Source organism: Lissotriton vulgaris, chromosome 2_1, assembly GCF_964263255.1.
Source record: "Lissotriton vulgaris chromosome 2_1, aLisVul1.2, whole genome shotgun sequence".
Lineage (NCBI taxonomy): Eukaryota > Metazoa > Chordata > Amphibia > Caudata > Salamandridae > Lissotriton > Lissotriton vulgaris.
The window spans coordinates 955,264,007-955,290,847 of record NC_141687.1 but is presented as its reverse complement, the minus strand read 5'-3'; the positions used below and the strand labels follow the sequence as shown (position 1 = coordinate 955,290,847).

Genomic DNA, 26,841 nt, shown 5'->3' with positions numbered 1-26,841 from the left:
AGATAATGCAAGATTTTCTTCAGCACTTCTTTTACTCTGTCACCGGCGAGGTTCTTTAAGTATTTAATGATTTTCTCATCATCTTCTTCCAAGGCATCTATGAAGTCATCAAACGTCCTGATCCATGCCATCCGCCTGGTTCCAATATTCTGCTTCTTGGTGGTGTTGAATGGCGATGGTGGTTTCAGGAACGTGGCTACTGTGTATTTCGGGCCCCCTTCTGCTGCCTTTGAGAGCTTGTGCTGTTCCGACTGCTTTTGCTGTGCACCTGAATCTATACCTTCTGTAAGCACCAGCCTTGTGCTTGAGTTTTGGTTCATCATGCCCGCTTGGAGATTGTATAGCACTTCTCTCATGCTTGACCGTGAGTGAGTTTTCTGTTTCTCGCACCTGGTTGTCTTTGCTGTCACCTTTTTGTTTCATTCAAGCAATTTCTCCATTATTATGGCACAGCTCAATTTCTCTCCTTTCAACCTTACCATCAAGTTCTGGCGGGCTTACAGACAGTGCTCCTCTGCAAGTTCTTCACCTTCTTTGAGGGTCTTGTCAGGGCTGGAGTGAGGCTTTAACACCACTTACGCCACCTTCGAACTGCTTCTCATCGATTTGGGCGCATGTGCCAAGCACAAGCAATTTGCTGTACCGTTGCAAAACTCATGGAGAGCAGTCTCATTTATTCGGGGCACGAATCCCAGGCTTGTCGCCAATTGTAGCATCCTACCCAGCCAGGAGCATGTAAGTAAATACACCACAGATGGAACTCTGTAACTGACGTCTTTATTGCTCGGCATACAATCACACACTGCAACTCTCATTACGTCATAACTGTTATTAATCACACATAACACCTCCCAGAAAGTTATGTATTTCCTCCATTGAGTCTGCCCAGAACCACAAGAGTCCTAGCGCACATAGTCTCACAACACTACACTTAGTAACCTCACACACAGAGCTAGTGGTTTAGTGGACAAATTGATAAATTCCTTTTTAGAGGTTAACTGTTTACTTTGTTATCTTCCATGTTCTGATTTCTGTATTCAGGTGTAAAAGTGGTTTTAACAAGTTGAACTCTTTTGCCCACACTGCATTAATGTATGGTAAAATGAGAAAATGGCAAAGTAGTATCACAGAATGAGCTGTATTACACTGCATATTTTACTCAACCCTACTGGAAAATATGGTTCTCCATTGCCACAATATTTCAGTGATCCTAGTTATGCAAAAAGTAAATGTATCAAATTTGTGGTAACTGTAAAAAACTAGTGACTTTTATATGATGTGTTTGCCTTTTCTAGCTGCTGTAACTAACAGGTGGGAGTATTATATATTTGAATGGCAATCTTTCTATCAAACTCCGAATAATAAAAGGATTAGTTGGCCCCGCCTGTACTAGAACTCGTATAATAATACTACAAGTACCAGAAATCTAAGAAAAACAACGGTACTGTTCCAAGTAGTCACCCATGGACTTGAGACTCTTGACAGCTATGCACTAAAAGCAGGACACCTCGCGATTGCTGCTTGGTTTTATATGCTCAGTTAGAATATAGAAACTACAACAGCAGGGAAGCAATGCGTTGGATTTCTTTCAGACCGCCAGAACAAACTATTTATTAAATAGTATTTAAAAGAACCAAGTTTTGGGAGTACTATTTGAAAGAGCAGCTTTGCTTCGCGTTGGTACTCTCTACCCCTGAGGCTGGCTCTATGGTCGTGCGGCTGAGCCTGCTGTCGCCAGGGGCAGACGGTTGCTAAGGAGGTCCTTTTGTTCATCCTCTGCCGGCTGAAAGAGGACGTGACGCCAACTCAGATCCGGTAGTGATTGGAACATCTGTGATAAGAGCCGCCGGAATACCGAAGGAACCAGCGAGAGAGAGCGGTTGGAGGCTCGGGGCTCAGGGAGCACGCACCGGTGGGTCGGAAGGGAAGCAGTTTAAAACCTGAGGGCGGTGGCGCGGGAGAGGAGTTGGTGTATGTGTTGAAAGCAGTTCTTGGGGAGTGGTAAACACGCAGACCGTGTTTTTGTTGGATAAGTACCGAGCGAACACTGCTGCGTTGTAGACCGTGTTATTGGTGTAGTAGTGTGTATGATGCAAAGAGAGCTTATGTCGCGAAAGGGCTGCGTAGCACCTCATCGTAGGTTGCACTGGCGACAATCTAAAGGGCTTTTCCATCATAATCTACGTTTCCAGAAATGTGCTTTGTTGTTGCATTCTGACGTTGGAGTCGTAGATTGATTCTATTTGGACTCCCTCCTGACAACAGTGATTTATTTGTAAAAGGAACGCTTAGGAATTGAAGCCTGTGCATTGTCAACACGGAGCAAGGTGTCAGTTTCTATTGGTAGGGTGAGCGGACCCTGTTACTCTGGGATATCCCGGTACACCAAGTGATTGGACCCCACTCTGACAGGCATACTTTGCATAGCTGCCAAGGTTTCAGATTGCTTATGTGTGACATTTTCGTAACTTCAGTGTAATTATGAGTGACATTTCTACGACTATGAGCGATGCTCTCGCAAGCAAAGTCCAGCAGTGAAGAAGAGGGAAACCTATAAATATCAGAAATTACACCCATTTGAGCATCGAGTAAATCTAAGAAGATCTTAAAATTGCTGCAAGGCACCAGAAATGGAAAGGCACTAACCGGAGACAGACTGCGTGACTACAGTTCTCGGTATAGCTGCTACGTTTTTAGACTGGTAATGCGTGACATTGTCAGGGTTCCAGTGTAGTATGAGTGGCATTCTACTGCCAAATATGTGACACTTCAAGTAAAAGAAAGTAGGAACGTCCATGTAAAGAGATGCATATCGGAAATGAACGCATTGAAACTGGTGCAAATTTACACTAAACTATTTGATTTTCCGTGTACTTTCTGGAGTAATCTCTTTGCAGTATAGCCACAAGTCTGGCTGGCTCATCACGTAGCAAGGAGGGTTAATATGCCGGCTGATAAGCTCAACGTGTAACACGCAGTTCACAGGTTTAATATTTTGTGTATACAGCTCAGCTAGTTACTGCTTATGCTTGACAGATCCTTTTGTTACCCACAGGTCACAAGTTACACTTCTTGAATTATAACTCGGTGAGTTACGAACTGGCACCAACCAGCTGGATGTAGACTGCTGTGCATCAGTTTGGAACATTATTTTCTTTCCAGGGTTTACTTATTCTAAGGTTGCTATAAAGGTTTTTTTTGGGTAGTAAGACTTGTTAGTACTTTAGAAACACTTATTTGCAAATTATTTATTAAGGCAGATTAAACGTGACCTTTTTACAATGCATGCATCTCTTATGATGAACAAATTATGGACACTCGTAAACCTGCCTCCTAATCATTGTTTAAGAACTTGTGAAGTGACCAGTTGAATTTATTTGACATCATCGGCATTAGGGTTTTAAACTGCAGCTAGCCCCCAGGCAGGATGCCACTCAAACAAAAGCAGTGCTGATGTCGAATGTATTGATATACCTACTGACTGTGCACACACACAAGTGAACTGAGGCCCAGGCTCACACTTAAAAAAATGTAATAAAAATTACTTGAAGTCTGGCTGGCTGGAGGACAAGGTGTACATCACACTGGAAGGTGTGAGCCTCTCGGGGGTTTTAATGCTGCTGCAGTTGTCTCTCTGACCCCACTACAGTCCTCAAGTCAAGAGTCACTGGCTGGTCAGCGGAACTGTGCCTTTTTGAGTCTGGAGGGGGGGGGGGACAACAGGCAAGGCGCAGTCTAGAGAGTCACATAAAGGCAGTCACTTCCAGGTGTTTACACTACGCTTTGAGTGAAACCACATGGTATTGGGCCTGCACCGCTAAAAATGAAATAATTAATTCTGTTCTTTCAGCATATATCTTGTGAATGATTATTTAATTTAAGGGGGTTTCCACCGTGTAGTGCAGGCAGGCAGCACAGAGTGCACCTGCTGGAAGCGCGGTGCTCATTGCTTTAATTTATCTCTTTGTAGAGCGTGCCTCGCATGGGTGGTCAGTGTGTTATGAAAGCGTGACTGATGCATTTTAGTGCGGTGATGCGGACACTACACTAAAATGCGTTGGTCTAACCCCTGATATGTGGTACTTAGCAGTGCTGACTTTGCCTGGGCGCGCTAGACTGTAAATACACTGCATCAAACTATAGTCACTGATTTCCTTTCCACTGCCTTTTTTTTTATTTTTTTATTTTTTTTACTTGTATAGTTTACTACCTCCGCACCTAAATATGGGTTAATAAATCTCATTCTTAAGCCACCCATATGTGTTCTTTCCAGGAATTTGCAATGGCCCGCGGGCAACAGAAAATTCAGTCCCAGCAAAAGAATGCCAAGAAGCAGGCAGATAAAAAGAAACATGGCGCGGACCAGAAAGCAGCAGCCAAGGCAGCCCTCGTGTTCACCTGTCCCGTGTGCAGGGTATGGTTCGGTCTGTTCTCTAATATGGCCAGTCTTAATTTTGTTCTCTCATTATTGCATTTGTGGAACTCATTAGACTGACTGCTCTGTGAATGGGTAGATATTTGAAAAGTTTAACAGATAAATAGTTTTTGTTACAGAAGTTTGATATACTAACCTCTTAGTTGACAAAAGCTGCATTAAAGACATAATAATAAACATAACCAGTGTTTTAAATGGGCAGATACTGAGTACCTGTGCTTCTTTTATTCAAACGGGAGATTACCTGCAAGGGTGCAGTACTTTTATTGAGAGACTGCTGGCACTTCTCAGGAGTACTTTTAACACATAGGGAAAGCAAGAGGATCACTCCCCGTACATCCTCCAATCAAACATAAACACAAGTGTGGTGAGGAATTCTTCAAGGAACGTGCTTCGATATCCCTACCTAACATCTAAACGCAGGTTTAAAGTGTATATTTGAGATGATGTTGTCTCGCCCACATAATGTGGCATGCTTAATCCTATTCCACCTCATCCCATTCTGAGAAGTTTGTACTACCAGGGCAGACTCAACTTCCGCTATGTTAACTCCTTGCATGTTCGTGGTGGCCAGGAACCGTCACGCGTCACGGTGGGTGTGTGCGGATGACGGCCCCTGGCCGTCTGAATCCCGCCCACTAATAACTCCTGCACAGCTCTAATATTTCGCACGCACGGAAGGCGTTAAGGGAGTTATTAAGATATGTTGAGCTCGATAAAACAGGGATCCAGGTATTCTAAAAATACCTTGAGGTATACTGCAAAGATTTCCTTTATTAAGTAATACCTTATGCATGATAACCACTGTAATGTGTAGTTATTGGATGCTTTCCTGGTACTTTGTCCTCTGCATCCTAATATTCTGCCAGCATGTTCCTGCCCTTTTTAATTATCCTCTGTAGGTCTCAGGCATTCTTCGGGGATCAAAGGGATCCCCATTATTGTGCACGGATGTGAGAAGGAAATTCCTACTTTCTCCCTAAGCTACAGTTTCACCGAGGGTATATAGACAAACTTCATTAGGACTCCAAATATTAACATGCTGCATTAGAAGAAATCCATATACAAGACAACCATTTGCAAACCGGCACCTATGTGTATGAGGTGACGCTGCCAACCCTATTACCCATCGTGCAAAAGTTGTGCCAAATAACTCGTGAATATTCTATGTCAATACTTCAGATTGATCACCTGTCTTATCCTGTTGGGAATATTGCCATGTTCCATGGTCTGTAGCAGGGAGGTGAGTCATGTAATCACACAAAGATATATGTAATTCACCATGAACATCATAGGGTATAGCTAATATCCTTTTTCATTTAGGGTTGTAAAGTAAGTTTTGGCATCCACGCCTGACTGCTAAATTTTATGGTTTTCATTGTCTTTTCTCTGTATTGTTCAAAGTGATGCTGCTAAAAGTAATGTTTTATCCCAAGAGTTAAGACGCCGCAAAAATGTCTCCTTGTCTAGGTCCCGGGAATTCCACTAACCCGTACCCAGGAACGATCTTTCTATTATGCTCCTATTACAGATGAGCCCCAGTGACTTACGTTGTTAAGGAGATGTGCCCGCAATGTGCCTACTTCACCGCTGCTCACTGCTGAACTTGGAGTAGCATTGTTCCGGTGTTTGTCCTGCATTTCAGGTGGCCCGCTGCCATTGTAGGGCTTGGCTAGGAGGTATTGTCTGACCAGTTGACCCGGAATTACTCTGTCATGTGGGCAGTTCCTCCAATCGTAGGACAAGGCCCTCATACAGAGGAAGTGAAACCCAGTGGGAATAGTAGTTCCTGTAAATTAAGCATGGTAAGTTCAAGTTGTGTGATTAATTATCCTGGGAGGACCCTCCCCAAATGTATTTAAGTTTCAGCAGTATTCGAAGGGTCCAACAGGCAGGCAGTCCCCTTTTCAAGAAATAAAAAATCTATAAAAAGACTTATCACTGGATGCTCCTTCCAGGTGAAAATCCACTGATGTTGTACTTGCAATCCAATATAACTGGGATAGGCACTTGTATACTAAGAGCAAGGCAGAATGATACAAGTGGGGTAAATGTGATTAAAGGACTAGAATATACATCTAGGAGTTCAGTTGTCCAAATGGAATCTCACCATTCAGTCTAGGTATGTTACTTGTAAGCCTATACATCTATCTGTCTTTATATTTCAAGAGGGCTGATGCAACATTAGCTTGAACAGATTTTAATTTCTCAATGACATACCATTCGATACCTATTCTTTGTTTTTTCTCAATTCAAGTGCTGTTAGTTTTGTATTATCCTTCCTGCATCTCACAGTGCTCCTCTGTTCATTTATTCTCACTTGTATCTTTTAAGTTGTCATTCCTATATACATTAATGAACATGGGCATCTGAACTTGCAAATCATACAATTGGAGTTACAGTTCTTAAGGCTATTTAAACACCATTGGGTCTGCAATCCCAAATTGACCTCTGTATATCTCCCTGTAAACCTTCATACCTCGCATCCCCCACATAGATGGTGTCCTGTAGGGGCTGTTATGCTCTCGCCTGAAGTCTGTTTTTTAGAGCATGTGTGTGCTGTTCTCTCCCCCCAAGTTCTGTCCGCTCCTAAACGATAACTTAAGTCTTTCCATTTTTAGTTTGCCTGATACTAGGATATTCCAGTGTTTGTTGATCAATTTTCTGAACTTTTTGAGCTGGGACAGTATTGCCTCACAAATGGGTCTATTGACCGGTTGTTACTCATGTGACATATTCCTGTTCTGCTTTACGCAGATGACGCGGTCCTGAACGCACGTACACCCCGGAGCTTACAAATCCTGATTGATGGTTTTGTTAAGTTCATGGGTGCTTTAGATCTCTCTGTTAACCTGGGTAAATCGTATGTGCTCCTGGCTGGTAAAAGAACTTCTAAATTTACTTATACAATAGGCAACCACATTTTAGAAGAGGTCAAAACGTTTTCTTATCTTGGAGTAACTTTTGATGGTGCCTTACAGTTTAATTCCCTGGTGGAGGAGCGCTGTAGTAAAATGATTGCCTCCAACGGGGCAATAGCTAGCTACGGCAGGAGGCTAGGCAGATGGAGCCCGGAACAGGTGATGAACTTGTACAGCTCCGTATCATGCTCCAAAGTAATCTATGGGGCAGAAGTATGGGGCTTTGTGAAACAACAAGAATCCAACAGGAAGAAAATAAATATTTGAAATCCATCCTGAGGGCACCACCTAGTACTGCTGGATTTGTAGCACACAGGGAATTGGGGAGGCCATACTTGGATGACCTGGTAAAACTTAGGCCAATTGTGGCCTGGCTAAAAATCTGGGTTAATCCTGATGCGTCTCTCAGCAGAGAAATTTTATTGGACTGTTTAGAGAGGGCCAAATGTATGCGCATTCCCTGGCTCAAATACGTAAAGAATACCCTAGAGGAACTAGGCTTTGGGAACCTCTTCACTAACCCTGCAACAATTTTAGCCCAGCATAAGAAACATGTAGGGGAAATTTTCCTAGAGCGGAAAAGCCAATGCAGAGCTGAGGCTGAAGGGGTTAAAAAGACAGTGAGGGCCCATAACCTGGTGAAGAGCGTGGAGGGTATGGAGCCTTATCTGTCCCTTATGCACAACGCACAGGATAGATTCCTGATGTGCCGTTTCAGATTGAATTTACTCCCTTTTATGTTGGCTTCACCAGCAGGTTTCACTACATCAATCGAGCAGAAGGGACCCTGCGGCTGCGACAACAGGTCTCCGCAGGATTCCCTTCACTTTGTTTTGCTCTGTCCCTTTTTTACTATGCCCAGGCGCAGATTTCTTGTAAATGTTTTAAAAAAAGCCAAACAGGAACATGCCAGGGAGGCATTAGTCTTTTTACAAAAAGCTTCGGACCCCCTAACTTTGTGTTGTATAATGAATTTTATTAAGGTAGCGGTCCGTTTAAGACTAACCAGGGGAGATGAATGAAATGTCTTGGATTTCACATTTTAAAATTGTTGGACTTTTCTGCCGGTATTTCTATTTTTTTTAATACTTTGCACAAGGATCTTGAATAATGTTTAATGACTTTTTATCTATGTATATATATATATATATATATATATATATGTGTGCTTTTATGGTGTTTTTAAATCACCGAATAAAGATTCTTTGAATTGAAAATACTCATGTGACATAAGTGCCTCCATATTGTTATTGCTGGCCCTCTTTCTTGCTCTCTAGGTGATATTTTCTCGATAATCCTGCTCTCGTAACTTGTTACTCAGTTAAGCATGAATGTTGTATGTACACCCGTCTATATAGTTTCATCTTGGGCTCCTACTGAAGGACCTTCCTTGAGAGAGCATGGGTGGAAACGCTCCTAGCGGAGCAGGCTGTTCCTGTCCGTTGATTTTTAGTATACCTCAGTTTCCAATGTTCCATCCTCCAGTAAGGTCCTAAGGTCCAGAAAGAACATTTCATGCCTACTCCTAGTTATTGTTAACTAAAGGAAGGGGTTGGAACTGTTAAGCCACATAGAAAATATTTCTGCTTGGTCCGATGTACCTTTCTAGGTTTCCAGGATGACATCTATTTCTTTCCCATAACGTTATTGAGTAAATCAGACCCTCCAGGAGGAGCCGATTTCGCGATTTGCTGCGAAATCGGCACTTTAGTAAAATTGCCGCGATTTTTACTAAAGGGCCCGCGAAATCGGCACTTTCGTAGAAATCGCGGCATTTTTACAAAAGCTGCTATATCCTGGGGGGTCTGTAAACAGTCCAGCATCGCCTAAGCAGCGGAATGTGTGATGTGATGGTCGGCAGTCGTTAACTCCGGATTCAGACCTGTTGCAGAAAACAAAATGCAGCGCCCAGTTAGGATATCTGTGCATTTACACCACCCTCTGCCAGCCTCTTTTATAAACGCTGCCCCGCCTCCTCTCCACTCGGAAAGTTCATTATTTAACACACAACACAACACGCAGCGAGTTAACTCTCTCCTCCCCCCTGATCCCGAAGCCATTACACAAAAGGAGAGTCAGGATTATCTGACAGGGGGCCTTGTTATCTCTGCAGGAGCTGAATGTGTCCAAGATCAGCCAGTGAAAGAAACTGCATGGCCGGCCTGGCCCCGGAGGCATGTCCAGGCACACAGTGCACGGGAAATAGACACCGCGCAGCAGGTCTGGACAAGGGAATCTGAGCCTCTGCACAGCTGTCCAGGGTCCAAGCCCGGGGACAGGCAGAAGAAAAGAAACCAAGACTGCTGGCCTGGCTCCGGAGGCATGTCCAAGGACAGGCTGGGAAAGGGAACTAAAGTCACTCCAAAGAGAGCCTGGCTCTGGAGGCATGTCCAAGGACAGGCTGGGAAAGGGAACTAAAGTCACTCCAAAGAGAGCCTGGCTCTGGAGGCATGTCCAAGGACAGGCTGGGAAAGGGAACTAAAGTCACTCCAAAGAGAGCCTGGCTCTGGAGGCATGTCCAAGGACAGGCTGGGAAAGGGAACTAAAGTCACTCCAAAGAGAGCCTGGCTCTGGAGGCATGCCCATGGACAAGCTGAGAAAGGGAACTAAAGTCACTCCAAAGAGAGGCATGCCCATGGACAAGCTGAGAAAGGGAACTAAAGTCACTCCAAAGAGAGCCTGGCTCTGGAGGCATGTCCAAGGACAGGCTGGGAAAGGGAACTAAAGTCACTCCAAAGAGAGCCTGGCTCTGGAGGCATGTCCAAGGACAGGCTGGGAAAGGGAACTAAAGAGTTACATCTAACTTAGATGTAACTCAATGAAACTCGCAATTTATGATTTTGCATGACCGTGAATGAGTTGTTTTTGAGTAAGTCCCCTTCTTTCCATTATTTTATTTCTGGCGTGCTGCAGCCTTCTGCAGTGGATGCTTAACGCTGCCACAGCCTTGTTCCTGTTTATGTAACTTGTCTAGTTGGCCATCGGACTTATTGAACATGTTAACATTATTAAACATGAGTCTTATTAGCTACAGCTGTGTCTATGCCAATATAAAGTGTCTACATTGTAAATAAACCTAATATACATAGATTCATGTTGTTAAATAACTCAAAAAACTAAGATATCTGTGTTTGTTGTAGGAAAAGTGGCCAAATAAAATGCCGCAAAATTGCCGCTTAATTTCCATATTTGTGCCGCTAAATTTCCATTTTTGTGCCGCAAAATTTGCTAATCCATGCCGCTATATCCTGGGGGGTCTGGTAAATGGATTTGACTCCTTGTAGATGAGCTCTGTTTCAAAATTGTGCTTACATAGTCCTGCTAGGCTTGAGTGCACTCGCTATCCATGGAAGTCCCACATGTTTGCAAAATGACTGAAGGTATCATCCTATTCCAAACTCTAGATATAAGCAATTTCTCAATCAGCCAGGCCTCGACAAATCTACTCACCCACTTGCTATGGCGAGTAAGATGTTATCATGGCGAGCTATATTTAGGGCCTGTTCGCCCCTTCTCGTGAGCTGACGCAGGTGTTCTGTTCACTCACAAAGCGAACAAGCATTAAAGATGCCTTTAAATCTTGTTTTTATCTTGTCACATGTATTGTGTTCAGAGAGCGAGGTCAAAAGTCAGTTTACATCTACAAATACTTTAATTTCTACAAATGCAAAATTCAAACATTTTGTAAAGTGAACTGTAACAAATGTGCTGTAGAAAGTGTGAAATGAAAGACTGTAGAATGTCCTGTTTCATTCTAATACGTTTAACCCCTTGCATGCTGCCGCGATTCTGCGCCTGTGCGGCAAAATCGCGAGTGGGCGGGTTTCTGACTGCCCCAGCCGTCATCAGCACACGAGCGCCGTAGTGCATGACGGATGGGGGCCGTCAATCAGCATGCAAGGGGTTAAATACCTAGAAAATGAACTGTACAAACATTTCAAAATAAATGTGAGTAGTTGTGAAAGCCCTTGTTTTGTGTTTCTGTGTGATGAAAACCTATGTTAATAGGATGACAAATCAGAACACTTTACTTGGTGATGTGCAAATGATAAATGCTTGATGAAACCCAACTTCCACTGATTTGTTTATACATTATAAAGTTTTATAAGAAAAACTTCATGTTAGTGGGAAGGTTTTCGGCCATTTAAAATAGAAAATGTGCGATCTGTAACTGACAGTCCACTACCACCTCCTGATTTAGTAATATATTTATTAAAAGTGTTTTTTTTTTTTTTAACTAAGACAAGTCAGCGGTCATCTGTAGCCTATATGTAGGCTAGTTCCTTTTTTATGCTTGGAGCAAACGTTTAGTCTATTAAATCAAACCAAATCAGTGTTTTTGTACAGCCGGAAATTAGTTGGGTCCAGTAGATTATTCAAGTTACTAGACCTGCAGGCCTATTAACATTTTTAGGATTTTTCGTGGCATGTCCCTTCTAGAGTTGATTCTTGGGGAATGTTTATGCAAATGGACTACATCTAGAGTAATCCAGTTCATTTTCTGGTTCACATTCAGTGTCTTTTAATGCACGCATAGTGTATTTAAGGTATGAGGGCATGGTGTATACCAACGGTTTCAAGAAGAAATCACAAAACTATGACAGTGGTTCTAGTCCCGAGCTTATCCCTGATACTATCAGGCGACCCAGTGGGGGATGATTAAGCTTGTTCACTTTCAGAAGTATATAGAAGTATGTGGTCCGGTGCTCTTTCTTTATCCTCTTCCTTCTTCTTGATCCACTCACTTTCCAAGCCTTTTCTTACCCAGAATGAAATCTCCACCATAACCTCTATAGTGAGATCTCTGCTTAATCTTTGTCATTTCTCTCGTCCTTGAGAAAGCAGAGACACTCCTTTTATGACTGCCCTCCCTACCTACCTTATCAGCTGGCTTCATTACTATAGACCTATCCTGCTCGTATCTTCCCATGCTTCCCTTTTTGTACCTCGTAAGATTTTAAAATGTGTGTGTTTTACCATCTTTTAACCTGTGTAGCTCTAGATTGGCAGCTTGTTCAAATGCTGCCACCTCTGGAGGTAGTTGATGTAATGCTGGAGTAAAGGTTGAGTGTTTATGGAGACCTGCATTCTGTCTATCTTCTCTCCAAATTCATTTTTGATGGAGAAGAAAATCTGGAGTATTATCCTTCTCAAAAACTCTGCAATCTTAACTCTTAATTTAAAGCAGTCATCCTTTACATTAGTCATTACATTCAGGGAGGGCTGCCCCATGATAATTAATCACACAACTTGAACTTCCCATTCAGGATTTACAGGAACTACAATTCCCACTGAGTGTCACTTCCTCTGTACTATGGCCTGTCCAACTTTTGGAGGAGTTGGCCACGTGTCAGTTATCCTACATCACATGTGACGTAACGCTCTACCCAAGCCCTACAATGGCAGCTGGCTAGCTGAAATGCAGGACGAACCCCAGAAAACGCTTTTCCGAGTGAGCAGGGGTGAAGTATGAGCATTGCAGGTGCATCTCCCGGACAATGTGAGTCATTGGGGCTTATCTGTAACAGGAGCATAACGAAAAGATGGTTTCCGTGTACTAATTAGCAGCATTCACGGGACCTAGATAAGGAGATATTTCTTCGGTGTCCTGTCTTGTGGGAATCAAACATTAATTTTAAGAGTATCACTTTAAGCACAATACAGAGAAAGGACACTGACTGAAAAGCATAAAATTTAGCAGTCAAGCGGGATGCCAAAACTTACTTTACAATCATAAATGAGATGATAGAGGATATTAGTTATTACCGATTTTTCATGGTGCATTACATATGTGTTTGAGTGTAAAGTGTGTGACTACAGGAGTCTCCTCCCTGCTGCATACTATGAATCATAGAAATATCCCAAATAGAGAAAGCCAACGGAGCACTCCTAAGTATTGCCAAGGAATATCGCCAAGAGTTCAACATTTGCATGGTGTGTAATTGTGTTTGCAGGGTCACCTCATTCACATAGGTGCCGGGTTATGAATGGCTGTTTTTAGGTCTCGGGCCTAGCGTCACACTGCGTAAGCAGTGTGGGCGGTGCCCGAGATTTATTGACTTCAATAGTGTGCTTTATTCCGCCTCTCTCTTCCATTGGCTAGCTTCGTAAATGGAGGCTAGCCATTGGAAGAGAGGTGTGTCAATTACTATTTTCCCCGCCTAAATGCGATCCGTGGGCGTTTCTGTCTCTTTTTTTAAGTCCCGCCCCCCACACCCTCCCTCTCGCCGAGGTCCCATACTCTTTTCCCGGCTTAATGTGATCCGTGGGCGTTGCGTCTGTCTCTCGCCTTCAGCTCTTTCTGGAGCTGCTCGGCTCCGCCCACCCCCCCTTCCCTCTGCCCGCAGCCCTCCTCCGTCCTGCTCTCGCCCCCCCCCCCCCTTCCCTCTGCTCGCATCCCTCCTCCGTCACGCTCTCACATTTTTTTTTATGCTTCACTCTTTTTTTGCAAAAAGCTTGTTTTCTTTTGTGTGTTTCCCCGGGTTCCTTGTGTGGCAAGCTCTGCTGCCTCAGATGTCTATTTGCTGTAATGCCTCCTGTAATTTCCTCTGTCACACACCTTGGCTGTGCGGGGCTCGCACCTTCCTTAGTTGCAGCCTGTATTCCTTCGTTCAGCTCCTGCCCCCGGTTGCGCTAGTCCTATGGTTCGCCTTTGCGCCTTGTCGGTAGCCGTGTTCGTCTGTTGCCCACGCTTTGCTCGAGCCTCCAGGTTTCCTTGCGCCCTGTTACCGTCTGTCCCGGAGGTCCCCTTGCATGGGGCTGCGCTGGTTTAGCGTCAGACCTGAGATTGTGGTATTTTAATTCATGGGGCTTTTCTCTCGTGCGAGGCTCACTTGACTTCTACAAGTGGCCTTTCCGCCGCCCTAGGACACTTTTAACGCGCCATATGTCTCGTGCACAAATTAGGAAAAGGCTTCTGCAGCGCGAGGCTGTTTTCAAAATACGGGCGAGTTTACCTACTGAACCCGAGCAGTTTGTGTGCTACGAGCTTCCGTCTCAGGCAGCGAAATAAAGCAGCATTAGTGCCATAAAACAGCCTGGGCGCCGCGGGTTAATGCTCCCACTATAGGAACCTTTGTTAAACCTTTAGGGTGCACACATCACTCCTGCTCGTGGTGTGCTCCTTTTTTACTATTTATATATTTTTTTTTTTACTATTTATATATATATTTGTTTACTAGTTATATTTGTGGATTCGGCTCTGCGAGTACCGTTGAGTTTGTCCTACACTGAATGCCAAGAGGCGTGTAAGGGCAGGGCGAAGTCTGCTAGCCTCTCCTGTACTATCATACCGTCTTTCTATCTCTGCTTTGCTTCGTATATTTACACATTCATAGATGCTGCAGCGGATTGGCGGAGGCTGGCTCCTCCCTCCCCTCTATAGTATACCTATTAATGCAGAGTGCAAGAGAGCCGGACTCCACCTTGGGGGGATTGTACAGCCCCTCCAACCGGAGGGGCACAGCATCAATCACTTCGACCATCAGGGCAAGGTGAGTGTTCATAGTGCAGCATGTTTACTTACAAGATGCACCATCTCATGTATAAAGCCTGCTGCCAGTTCTGGCATTTTGGTCAACAGTACATTGCATGCTGGGGTTTTGAGTCCATGACAGAGATACAAGCAAAACTACAAGGCGCACACTGAACAAGCTGTTTACTGAAAACCCAGGGAAGGCTGATAGTATCATATGCCATAGTCTGGGGTCACTAGAATTATGCGACAATCAAATTATGCGGCAAGGTTGACTAAAATATGAAGCAAAAAAGGCAAATTATGCAGCGTAATGTGGCACATTTTGCGACGGTATTAGTGCATTATTTTGTCTACATTACACAAGTTAACCATATCTGGGTAAAAGTTCCACATCATTAGAAAAATGTAGCATTCAAATACCTCAATAGGCAACTATAACTTGACCAGTCGACTTTTGTGAGGGGTTTTTCACTGTGCGCAACACGCGTTGCTGCACTGTTTTGGAACAATTGATCTTTTTGGTAAAGTCTGCAAATTCTGCATGAAATAATATATTATTTGAGAAATGCTGCAAATCTATAATTATGCTGAAAATGCAGCAGAATGCAAAATACAATGCAGTTCCTGGTTGTCTGCCTGTGGGTGATCAAGGGCTAAACAGCCCAGCAGGTGAGAGGGCGGAGTGCCCTTTCAAGTGCTGATGCAGGCACCTCACTGCTTATATTAACCCTCCTTGGGGGAAAACTGCAGCTCACCTGTCTGGTGTGATTTGGGTGGAGCCCATGCAACACCACTGTAGTGCACCCTGCCAGAAACAGCTGCAGTACCACGAGGAACGCTGGGAACAGCTGTGTTAGACAAGAACCCAGCTCAGGAGACATGCATCTAACAAGTAAAAGAACAGCAAAGGTCAAGGGTCCGCATCAACGCAGACAAACAGCAGTGTCAGCCGACAACCCCACTCACTGGCCAGCATTTTACAGAAATAGCGAGGGTGAGGCACGAGGGCCACCATGAGATGATCCATCCACTAGGAGCAATGGGGCCTTAGCTTCAAGGTCAGCATCTATTCAATCATTCTGCAGGAGCACTCAGGGTGTTGTTCAAGGGTTAGCATCCACCCATTCATCCTGCAGGATCAACAGGGGCTTTGGTCAAGGGTCCGCATCCACCCATTTATCCTGCAGGAGCAATGAGGACTTTGTTCAAGTCAGGGCTTTAGTCAGTCAAAAAGCTTTATTTTGGCTATTACAGCCATAAAAGCACATATTATATAACATTTCAGATGAACATCAAAAAATTACAGAATAATTTAAAAACTAAGAAATACAAATTGTAATTAGCACTCCTTGACAGTTGGAAAATATCAATATGTAGAGGGTCCCGCCCCTAGAGTCAATTATCACAAAAGGGGCAGCAAACATTAACAAATTGCTAAAACCAGGGCGTCATAGTCAAATTTGAGCTAATATACACAATTAAAAAGACTCTTTAAAAATATAAATTAAACAAAAGATATTAAAAGAAAGTTCATACCATAACTTTGTACGAGTTTGAGTCACAAAATTAGTCATAAGAAGGCAATATGACCCAGATTCGCGACTCAATCATTCAATAGTTGTTTACCTTTGCACCACATTGCAAATACAAATTTAGAAATTGCAACGGCAAAAACTGGGTGAGTGTCATATTTTAGTATCCTAAAGACTTCTCTATAATGTCTTATACCCATATTTCTACAGAGTTACAGCACCCATTTAGATCTTGCCCTTCTATAGGCCGGGCAAAAAGTATCACATGAATTTCTGTTTCTTCCATTGCTATGCACCCGGGACAAAGTTGTTTAGTAGCACCCTCCCAATTATTAGTGAAAGCATACAGCGGGAGCGTCCCGTGCCTAAATTGTAGAAACAGTTTCTTTGCTGCAAGGGGTTGAATACAGTCCAACACCAGCTCCAAAATATAGTGCTGTTTTATATCCAAAAACCTAGAAGTCAGGCTGGATGAGTCTACTGTCTGTAGAATACGTGCCAATTTGTGTTCTCTCAGAGCAATTGTTAGTGATTTTTTAGAAATGGCTGAGCATGTCTCCTCCGGAGCAGACCATAGGTCATCCCTCCCTATAGCCCGAAATGAGTTCCTAATATAAGACAACCACGGTCTATTCCCTGCCCCCAAAATAGACATAACAGCTTTTTGGAAGGCCCAAAAGTTGTCTTATAAAGTTGTTCTCTGTCACTGTTAGAATATTAGATGGACAGTGGCCCCAGAGTTCAGTGCCATACATCAAAGCCCCCCTCGCTTGGATCTTATACATTTCTGCAGGGGGACCTATAACCTTTACAGCACAACTCCTATGTACTTTTAAAATCCCCCCCAGAAGCCTGAATTAATTTTAGGTTTGTTTTAGTGATTTGTGGCCCCCACTCCATTTTGTCATTTAGGGTGTGTGGCTCTGTGTGTGGGTGCAAATGCAATAAGTCTCGCATTTGCGAGCGATTAAGATATTGACATTGTAAATGACTGCCATTTAATAATATATTTTAAAAACAAAAACATAAATAAAAAAATGTCATGAGCAATGCCAATAGCTCTAACTTTAACAATGCCGAGACCATTGCATTGTAAATGCTTGTTTTATATTGGTGTCTTCTAATGGAGAATTTTAATGTCAAGAGTCCTAATGAGTTTTGTGTCTATACCCCATGTGAAACTAGCTTACAGAGAAGGTAGGAATTTCATTCCCTCAGTGCTGGGTGTTTATTCATGCACAACTAGTAATAGGGATCCCTCAGAGCACTGAAGAATGCAACAGACCTACAAATGCTAATTGAAAAGGGAAGTAACATGATGACGGAATATTGGGTTTCTGAGGACATAGTATCTGGAAAGCATCCAGTAACTATACTTACTTTTTTTTATCATACCTAAGGAGCTACCTAATAAAGGAAATCTTTATGGTATACCTTACAGTATTTTTTAGAATAACTGGATCCTTATTTTATTTAGAAGATCAATATATCTTAAGAACACCCTTTACATATTTGAGGTTGAGTCCGCTCTGATAGTACCAACTTACCAGGGTGCGATGAGGTGGTCTCTGGTGAAGCGTGCCAGATTACGTGGGTGAGACAACCTCATCCAGTATATTTTTATTGATTGGCCACTTGGGTTTATAAGTGTTAGGTAGGGAGATTGAGGATGTCCTTGAATAATTCCTCTCTGCACTCTTGGTGTTTATGTACTTCTCAAGAACATACAAGTATTCTGGGATATTGAGTTCCCACACTTTTGTATTTCCATTTCAAGCACTGATTAGAACTGACTAAATCTAGATACATTATTCTGGATCAATACATGCTGAAAACCTGTGTGGCCACCCTCGCCACCTTTCTCTCCCTGCACCCACTCTTCGTTTGATTAGGTCTAAGGAGTTTAACACATGGACGGAACTCGTTTCTAAACTTGCGACCAAAGCCCTGTTTTGCTCGTTACCTGCTTCAGGCAATATCCAGCTGCTCTGAGATCCTGTACATAAGCATGGACATATTTTATGACTTGTTTTTATATCCATTCAAAATATCAGTTTCTAAACTACTGTTTAATACTTTCAATGAAAAACAATCCAAGACTAATTGCGTTGCCCTAACTTACTCACCTTGGGTTCTGTTGATCTTTGCAAAGCTCTCAGCCTAGCTGAAGGCATCATGCTGTACCATAATATCTTTGAAATATTCTGCCTTATGCCAACTCTTCATCTACATCAGCTTTGAACTTTATCTGTTCTTTTCGGGACTAGCAATCTCGCATGGGGTGAGTGGACTTAAGGTGCAATTCTAAGACTCGATTATCCCATAAACGTATAATAGAAGATAAAACACAAAAATGTCACGTTATATTTTTCTAACAATAAATATAACGTGACATTTTGTTTCCTGAGCACTCAAAGTAGAATAAAATATACATTTCCAAATTAGAGTTGTATCTTTTCCATAGTCTTTTATGAAGCTTCCTTTACTTTTAGTCCATGTTCCTTAACATCAGTTCATACACAGAGGTAAAGATTCTTAGTCCCCACAGAAGGCAAATACATTTAAAACAGCCATACCTTTCTTAAGTACTGACAGCATTTTTGGTGGCAAGATAAAATCCGACAAATGAATCACATTCACATCCCGACCACCACTTGTTATATGATCCCCCTAATGGTTTTCTTCCAAGACCTGGTCTGCACACCCCTTCTTTGAAGTATGCTGACCAGATCTTGGAAGGAAAAACAAACAGGGGACCAGTATAGTGTAAGAAATGTAATATGTCAGTTATGGATATGGAGAATATTTACTTTGACTCCATAATAAATTCTTCACCTATGAATAGACCTTTTCAAACTCTGTCATAAAATATCTAACTCTCTCCAGACTTATTTTATTCCCTCCCCGCCACCCCCCTCAACTGCTTTCCAACACTCTCACTAATTTCCTTACATAATTCTTAAGATCTATAAGAGATCATAGCCACTCTTCATGTAATCCCGGGCTGTGATCAATGTGCTCCCTCTAGTAAGGGAAACATCCTGAACAGCGACTCCGGAACAACGAGTTCCGGATTCACGAAAGCAGAAGAACGACTTGCCCGAACAACGACTCCGCCTTAACCACGCATGTGCGTGGTTAAGGCTGGTTCGGGCTAGTGTTCAGGCGAGACTGAGTTCCGCTTCCGTCGTTCAGGATAAACCTGCCTGCTCCATTTTCTTGTGTACCTCTCAGCACTGATCTCGTTTCAGCAGTCTCTGGTGAACTTCCACGTTTTGTGTAAACCTCCTGAACTGACTCCATTTGAATCCCAATACACTGTTGCCCTATAGGCCGCACTGCACCGTCTCATATGAACATGCCTGCATGCACGTCAGTTATACATCGAACTGCACTGCCCCCTCTACACTGCCTGATGTGAAGCGTCCTGCTTTGCAAGCATATGAACAACACTGTGCCAAACAGATCAGCCTGCTACATCCGACCTCAATGGCTGGTCAAAATGCGGTACAAAGAAGACAGACAGCCGCTGCGCAATTTTGTATACTTATCTTTCCTCACATCGCGAGTTTAGAGTAGCGTCGCAGAGGAACAGGCAAGAGAGGTTCATTTTCAGTTGGTGGGGGGGTTTTGGGTTAGACTTTAGGGGTTGGGGTTTAGTTAATAGGGTTTGAGGGTAATCCTATTTACCTTTAGAATGGCGGAATTTGTTTTTAGAGGGCAAGGTGTTTGTAGTTAATATACGGGGGATGGGAGACTTCGGGATTCGTTTGTAGGTGTTGGGTTTAGTTTATAGGGTGTGTGGGTGATTGTGTTTGCTTTTAGGGTGTGGCAAATTTGTTTTAAAGGGGTGGGGTATCTAGGTACTAGTTGGAAAGCATTTTCTTTACACGCATTCCTTTACAACGAAAAATCGTGGTAAAGGAATGCGTGGTAAAAAAAAATCGTGGTTTAGACTAGGTTGTGGTTGCAACCTCGTTGTTAGGGAAGTCGTGGATGAGGAACTCGTTGTAACGACATACAATCCTCTAGTAAAGCCTCTAATTACATTGTCATCTGATTATCCCTTGCTCTTTTTAAGTCTTCTTACTGCTAACTTGCCATATTAGTCACCCTGATCAGACCAGTGGGTTTCTGGCTACTCCAGGTTTGATGGCCACAGTTTGAACCAAACATATTGGAACAGTCACCAGCTATTCATGCAACTCAAGCCTGGCCTTGGCTAGTCTCTTGAGCATCAAGCTCATGACCCAGAAGAGCCAAGCAAATTCCCTCCTATTACCTATCTTGGAATTGTACTGGGAAAAGATGTGACCCACTTATATAAACTTATCTTGGGGAATTAAGTGTGCTCACCAGTCCAAAGCTGGTTTTCAGCGAGACAAAAGAAACCGTGTAGTCTGTTGGTGTACATAGATACGCTTCTTTGGTTTTTAGATCCAAACTAACTCTCGGATGACAGAGAGAGGTACTGACTGACAGAGCGGGGCCTCATATTCCCGAGCGGTTGCCGGGTGAGGTGAGGTCATCTCCCACGCAAAGCGCGGATTAAGACACAATTTACATCTTCCTTGTGAACTTTGGGGCTCCAAGTTTCTGGTAGATAGAAGTATTTCTATATAATATAACACCAATAGTATTTCTGTTATTCTTTTTGTTACTATTTTTCACATTCACGTTTTCCATGTTGCAGTAGCTTATTATCCAGGTCCTGACGAAAGCCGGATAGACTTCCAATTTGGCTGAAACATGTTGACCGTCCTGCACAGCGCCATAGTGTAGTTATATATTTAGGCTACCCGGCGTGGTTTTAACCTTGACACTTAAACAAAAACTATGTTTAATGAAAATTGTCTGAGTCGTTAATTTAAATTTTTCCTTCACCACAGCACTGCACTACACACCCTTAGCACTACCCTCTGAGTAACATTCTGGCTAGAGTTTCTACTCCACATAAATATCTGCACCATCATTTGATGGCTTGGGCGGCTGGTTGGATGGATTAACAAATATCCCATATGATGAGACTCTGCCAGAAGGGTGGGCTGATGGGAATATCTCAGCCAGTTGTAATTCATTCACTGTTTGCATGAGTCCTGTTTTCTTAGTTACTAGTACAGCAACACATAAAGGACCGGTCATTTCTACATATTTTTGTAAAATGTCTATGATGTAGGGAAATGAAATGACAGGTCGTTAAATATATTCCCTTGACCCCCCTCAAAATTATTTTTATTGATAGATTAATTGTCCCCTGCATCTCAAACTAGGACTGTCAATGTGTTTCTGCCACCTTAGCTAAGACCCTGTCTCTAGTCTTCCTTCAAGACCTCTGTAGAGGAGATTCCTATTATCTTAAGTGTTGAGACCCGGTCTGGGCTTAGGTGGTTGACCTCCTTTGTGTAGCAAATATAATGAGATATATATATATATATATATATATATTTTTTTTTTAAATTACAATTGTTTTTTATTGTTTTCAAATATGCCATTTACAAAAAAAATTGACATTTGAGACCACGCCGAGCCTCCCTCCCCTTCCCACTCGTTTCAGTCCAACATATCTATAAGCCATAGGCAAAGTCCAATTGAATTTTAACCTTCAACAATTCAGGCCCACATTACCATTAGAGGTAGTTTTGCTAAAAACTTCTGATATAAATAAAATTAATTATATAAAGTGCAAATTGTAGTTCGTTCTTTTACATAATTTAACGAAGATATAACTTAATGTAAAGTGACCAGTTCAAAATACGCATCCAGACAGAACAGTTCAAATGAAGCCACAAGAAAGTGTACAAAATAAAATCAATCTTAAAGATTAATCCCTGAAGATAGCAGAAAGATCATGAAGGCCTATGAGCGTATTGATATCTACAAAAAAATGCATCAATACGGCACAATTTATTTCCTAATCTACATTCAGTAGGAATAATATAATGAATGCGGGAAAGATTGTAAAAGACAAAATAAATCAAAAACCGCGCTGAAGAGGCATATTACAACCATACCAATAACATCGGACCATAGATCTAACAACCAGTTAATGAGCAGACTAGTATTCTAGTACTTTCACGGCCCAACATAACTCTCTAAAAAGATTCATTTCCTTCCTTTAATTCATTAGGGGTTAGCCTGGTGAAGCCAGCTAGATCGGGAATCCCAGATAACAAGCCCTTTCTTTTTGGCCCAAAACCCTTCTTCGCATAAATAGCCTTCTCAAGATTTCCTACTGATAATAGCCGGGCCAGCCACTGCGAGAATAGTTGGGGATTTGGGTCCATCCAAGCAGATGTTATGCATAACCTGTAAATAGCCACAGCAACAAAATTAAGGCCCCTCTGCTCTTTCTATCACCAGTATCCTGTATCCCCAGCAGGATGGTCGTGGGGGTTAGCAGAATCCTGCGACCAATACTAACCTGAGAAAGTCTTGTACTTTGGTTAGCAGTGTCCCAAGATCAGCACACTGTGCAAACACGTGGACAGAATCTGCCCTACATTCCGAGCAGAGAGGACAATGCTTGCCTTTACCTGTGCCCCACTTTGCAATTCTGCTGGGTGTAAAATATATATATTTTTTTAATTTTATAAAATTGTGCTTTTAGATCGACTGATAGTAGGTCGCTTTGAGCATATTGAAAATCTAAGTGAAAGGTGCTGTTTAATATTTCTAACTTTGTTTCCATTTATTAGAAATTTTGGCCATGTCATCGGTCATAAGGCTGTTCGGTAAAGCATAGATGAACCCAATACGAGGGATGGTGGGCTCGCATAGTCTCTCTATAAGTTCGCATTTAGTAAACTCGAAGGGCCCCCCAACCTTACGTTTTAAAAAAGCCCTGATTGCAAGATATTTAAAGGCCTCCCCATGACTCGGATCAAATTTGCGTTTTGTGATCCTCGAATGCCTGTACCTTATTAGAAGAGAACAATGCCCCTGATTTTTTTTTTTTTTGATTTTTTTTGTTTTTTTTTTGTTTTATGCCAGAATTTAACCAATTTAAAAACTACGTCCCTCCAAATATCTCAGGCAAGATGGTGGTATTATTATTTGTAGGGGTATAATGGTTCAGTCTACCCAATCATAGAAGTTTGCGTACAGCCTTAAATAACTTTTAGGCTCCCATGAGGGTCTTGAATCTAACCTTTTTATAGAACCCCCAATTTCAAGTTTGCGCCTCAAGCGCACTCTGGCTTCGGGACCCAATAATTGGTCAAAGGGCGACGGGAGTCCCATTGTTGAAAATGAAGGTTGTTCTTGAATCTATGTGGAGCATGCCTGCAGGACCGAGGCCCAATAATTTACTCTTAAATTTGGGAGAGCACAGCCCCCTCTTTCCAGAGGAAGTGATGGGTATTTAAGTGATCTCCTGGTTCAGAGTACACCCGTATAAATTGGGAAAAGAGACTATCAAATTTCTGCAATATTAGGTTTGTAAACTCTAGGGGGATGGCTATAAAAAAAAAAATAACTTTTTGGGGCGAAAATTTTTTTTTTTAAGAATATTGCAACAGCCTAGTCAGATGTAAATTATTGAGCCGATTCAATGCCTTTTTGGTCTCCACAGCGAGGGGGTCCAAATTTTCACTGACTATTAAATCTGTTTCTGCCAAGATATTAACCCCTAAATACTCTGCCTTAGCAACAACTCTACCATCTGACCAATTCATTTCCTTGTTCACTATGATCTGGGTCTTTCCCTCAGCTAGCGCAGATCCGGAGAAGCTCTACCCCTTAGTCACTTTTTGACTAAACCTTTTTGATCTGTTTTTTCTCGAGTCGTTCGACTCCTACGGTGCCGGTAGGGATGCCCGGGTTCAAACCCTGCTCCAAGTGCAACCGATTGATGTCGGTTACCGACCCCATCGCCGGTGTCTTCAGTGTCTAGGCCTTGACCACGGCGACTGAGCCTGCTGCGACTGCCGGGCCGTGACGTCCAAGGCTAGGTGGGAGCGGTCCAGCAAGCGGCTTGAGCTCCGGCAGTCGGCCCGTGCCGTTCGAGGTCCCGGTCCCACAGGAGGTCGAGGGACCGGTCGCGGGGTCTGAGCCCTCGGAGCTCCGAGAGTCTGCATCGGTCTTCGGGATCAAGATCCTCTGGTAAGAGGCATGAGAGGTCGGAAAGGCGTCATCGCTCTTCCGACCCACCTCGACGCTCGCGCTATGCGGCCAGGGGTTCGGGTGACACCACCCACGCGGCTCTGACTGAGTCGTGGGCGCCACATCCTGCCCCACATCTTCAGGTCCCTGGGCACGATGCAACGCCTGATGTCGAGCGATACCTCATGGCCATAAGGTCCTTCCCTCTTCTGCCGGGTTCCGTGGCGCCTTCGGGCCCAGCGGTCCCGGCTGGTGGGCCTAGCGGGTCGGGTGCTTTGTCGCTGGCAGCGACTTTGGTCCCGGCGCCGCAGGCCCCTACTGGTTCCGCTTTTGGATCCGGGTCGTCGCCGGTCGACCTTACCGATGCCAGCCCCTAGAATGTCACCCCCGGCACCGCCTACGGGCGTCGCCGTCCCCAATCCTGCCCTCGATTTTAGTTCCGGCGCCACTCTCGACGTCGTTTGGAGATTTTTATTTCCATGATCCGGCCCATCCTTTGAACCTGAATTTCAGGTGATGGGTGACGAGGGGGATTGGGAGGGGTCTGTGGACCCTCTGGCACAGGAGTGCCAGTCTCAGCAGGACTGGACATGTGAGCTTGGGGATGCCAGTGGACTGGACACTTCACCAGACACTGGTTTTGTCTCCCCTCCAACCGTGGCTACGGAGTAGGGGGGGGGGGGTGCCTACAGTGTAGTGTTGACGCGGGAGGCCCAGGCCTTGAGCCTGGAGCTCCCCGTCGCGGCCGCGAGGACTAACCACCTCACTGAGGTCCTTATACCGCAGTCAAGCTAGGCTGAGCCTCTGCTGCAGTTTAATGAGGCCTTGTGTGACGTTCTTTTGGGCACCTGGTCCAGGCCCGCTACAGGTCCGCCTGCGGATAGGAACGTGGCCAGATGCTACCGCCTGGCTCCGGGCGACCCTTGCCCCTTGTCCACCCACCCCATGCCAGAGAGCCTGGTTATCCAGGCCTCTAATTCCCAGACGGATCCGCCCGATCGGAAATCCAAGAGGTATGAACAGTTCGGAAAGAAGGTGTTCTCGTCCCTGAGTTTGGGACTGCGGTCAGTCAATACCGCATGCCTCTTGGGCCGCTACACCCACACTCTGTGACAGCACGTCAACGACTGTGTCCCACAATGTCCGGAGGAGGTCCGAGAACTCGCCCAAGCCCTTGCGGAGGGTCGAGATGAGGCCCGCTACTCCATCCGGTGTGGGCTGGATACCACAGACTCACTGGGCAGAGCGATGGCAACGACGGTGGATGTTCGACACCACGCCTGGTTGAGGACCACCAACATTTCGGCTGATTTCCAGGCCACACTTCTGAACATGCCGTTTGATGGCCGTCGCCTCTTTGGCGACAAGGCAGGCCATGCGTTTGAGCTTTTTAAGGACTCAAGGGCTATGGCCAAGTCCTTGGGCCTCTCGGTCCCACGCCAGAATACGGGTGCCTTTTGCTCCTTCCGTGGCCAATGAAGGGGCGCTCCCATACGTGCTGCCAGCCACGTGCCGCAGACTAATGCACGTCCATCACCACCCCCTTTTGTACCGCTTTTGGCCGCCTCAAGTGTGGCAGGGTATGCTCAGACATGAGTTCCTTGCTCACTTTGCCACAGGATTCAAGCAAGCCGGGCTGAAGACGGCTGGAATGCCAGAAACCGGTCATCGGAAGCTTGTTTCCGGTTCAGGGAAGACATGGCTTGGAAGTTCGAGCTCGACTGTTCCCATGAGGCACAGGGTCAGACTGATTTGCAAATAGCCATGTCTGAACTGGGGTGGCAGGGTGGGCTAAAGAACGGTGATGGATTAAACCCAGATCTTTTGACTGGGTGTGAGTGTTTGATTCAGATGCTCCGTCCATCACCACCCCCTTTTGTACCGCTTTTGGCCGCCATAAGTGTGGCAGGGTATGCTCAGACGTGAGTCCCTTGCTCACTTTGCCACTGGATTCAAGCAAGCCGGGCTGAAGACGGCTGGAATGCCAGAAACCGGTCCTCGGAAGCTTGTTTCCGGTCCAGGGAAGACATGGCTTAGCAGTTCGGGCTGGACTGTTCCCATGAGGCACAGGGTCAGACTGATTTGCATATAGCCATGTCTGAACTGGGGTGGCAGAGTGGGCTAAAGAACCGTGATGGATTAAACCCAGATCTTTTGACTGGGTGTGAGTGTTTGATTCAGATGCTCCGTCCATCACCACCCCCTTTTGTACGGCACACTAATACACAGCGCGGCGGCGGCCGTGGAGACCGCCGCCGCCACAACAGCGCGGCCAGTCCACACCTTCCCCTGCAGCATCTGCCTCAAAACCCCCCTAGTCCGTGCTTTCAGGCCCATGTGACGCCAGTGGGGGGCAGGGTTCGCCATCACCGCTTC

The 26,841-nt window shown here is 44.3% G+C and overlaps 1 protein-coding gene across 4 annotated transcripts in view; it reads left to right on the top strand.

The window, feature by feature from the left end:
* The first annotated feature begins 1,785 nt into the window (after window positions 1–1,785).
* Window positions 1,786–26,841, top strand: part of LOC147731470 (transcriptional regulator ZNF706-like) — a 59,287-nt gene continuing 34,231 nt past the window's right edge. For 2 of the 4 annotated variants that reach the window (XM_086956514.1, XM_086956512.1), the window contains exons 1-2: window positions 1,786–1,912; window positions 4,274–4,414. In XM_086956514.1, the coding sequence (XP_086812640.1) occupies window positions 4,283–4,414 (132 nt within the window). In that variant the 5' untranslated portion in view covers window positions 1,786–1,912; window positions 4,274–4,282. Of the gene's footprint in view, window positions 1,913–3,055; window positions 3,088–4,273; window positions 4,415–26,841 lie in introns of all 4 variants that reach the window. The other 2 variants (XM_086956515.1, XM_086956513.1) reach the window with 2 other exon arrangements.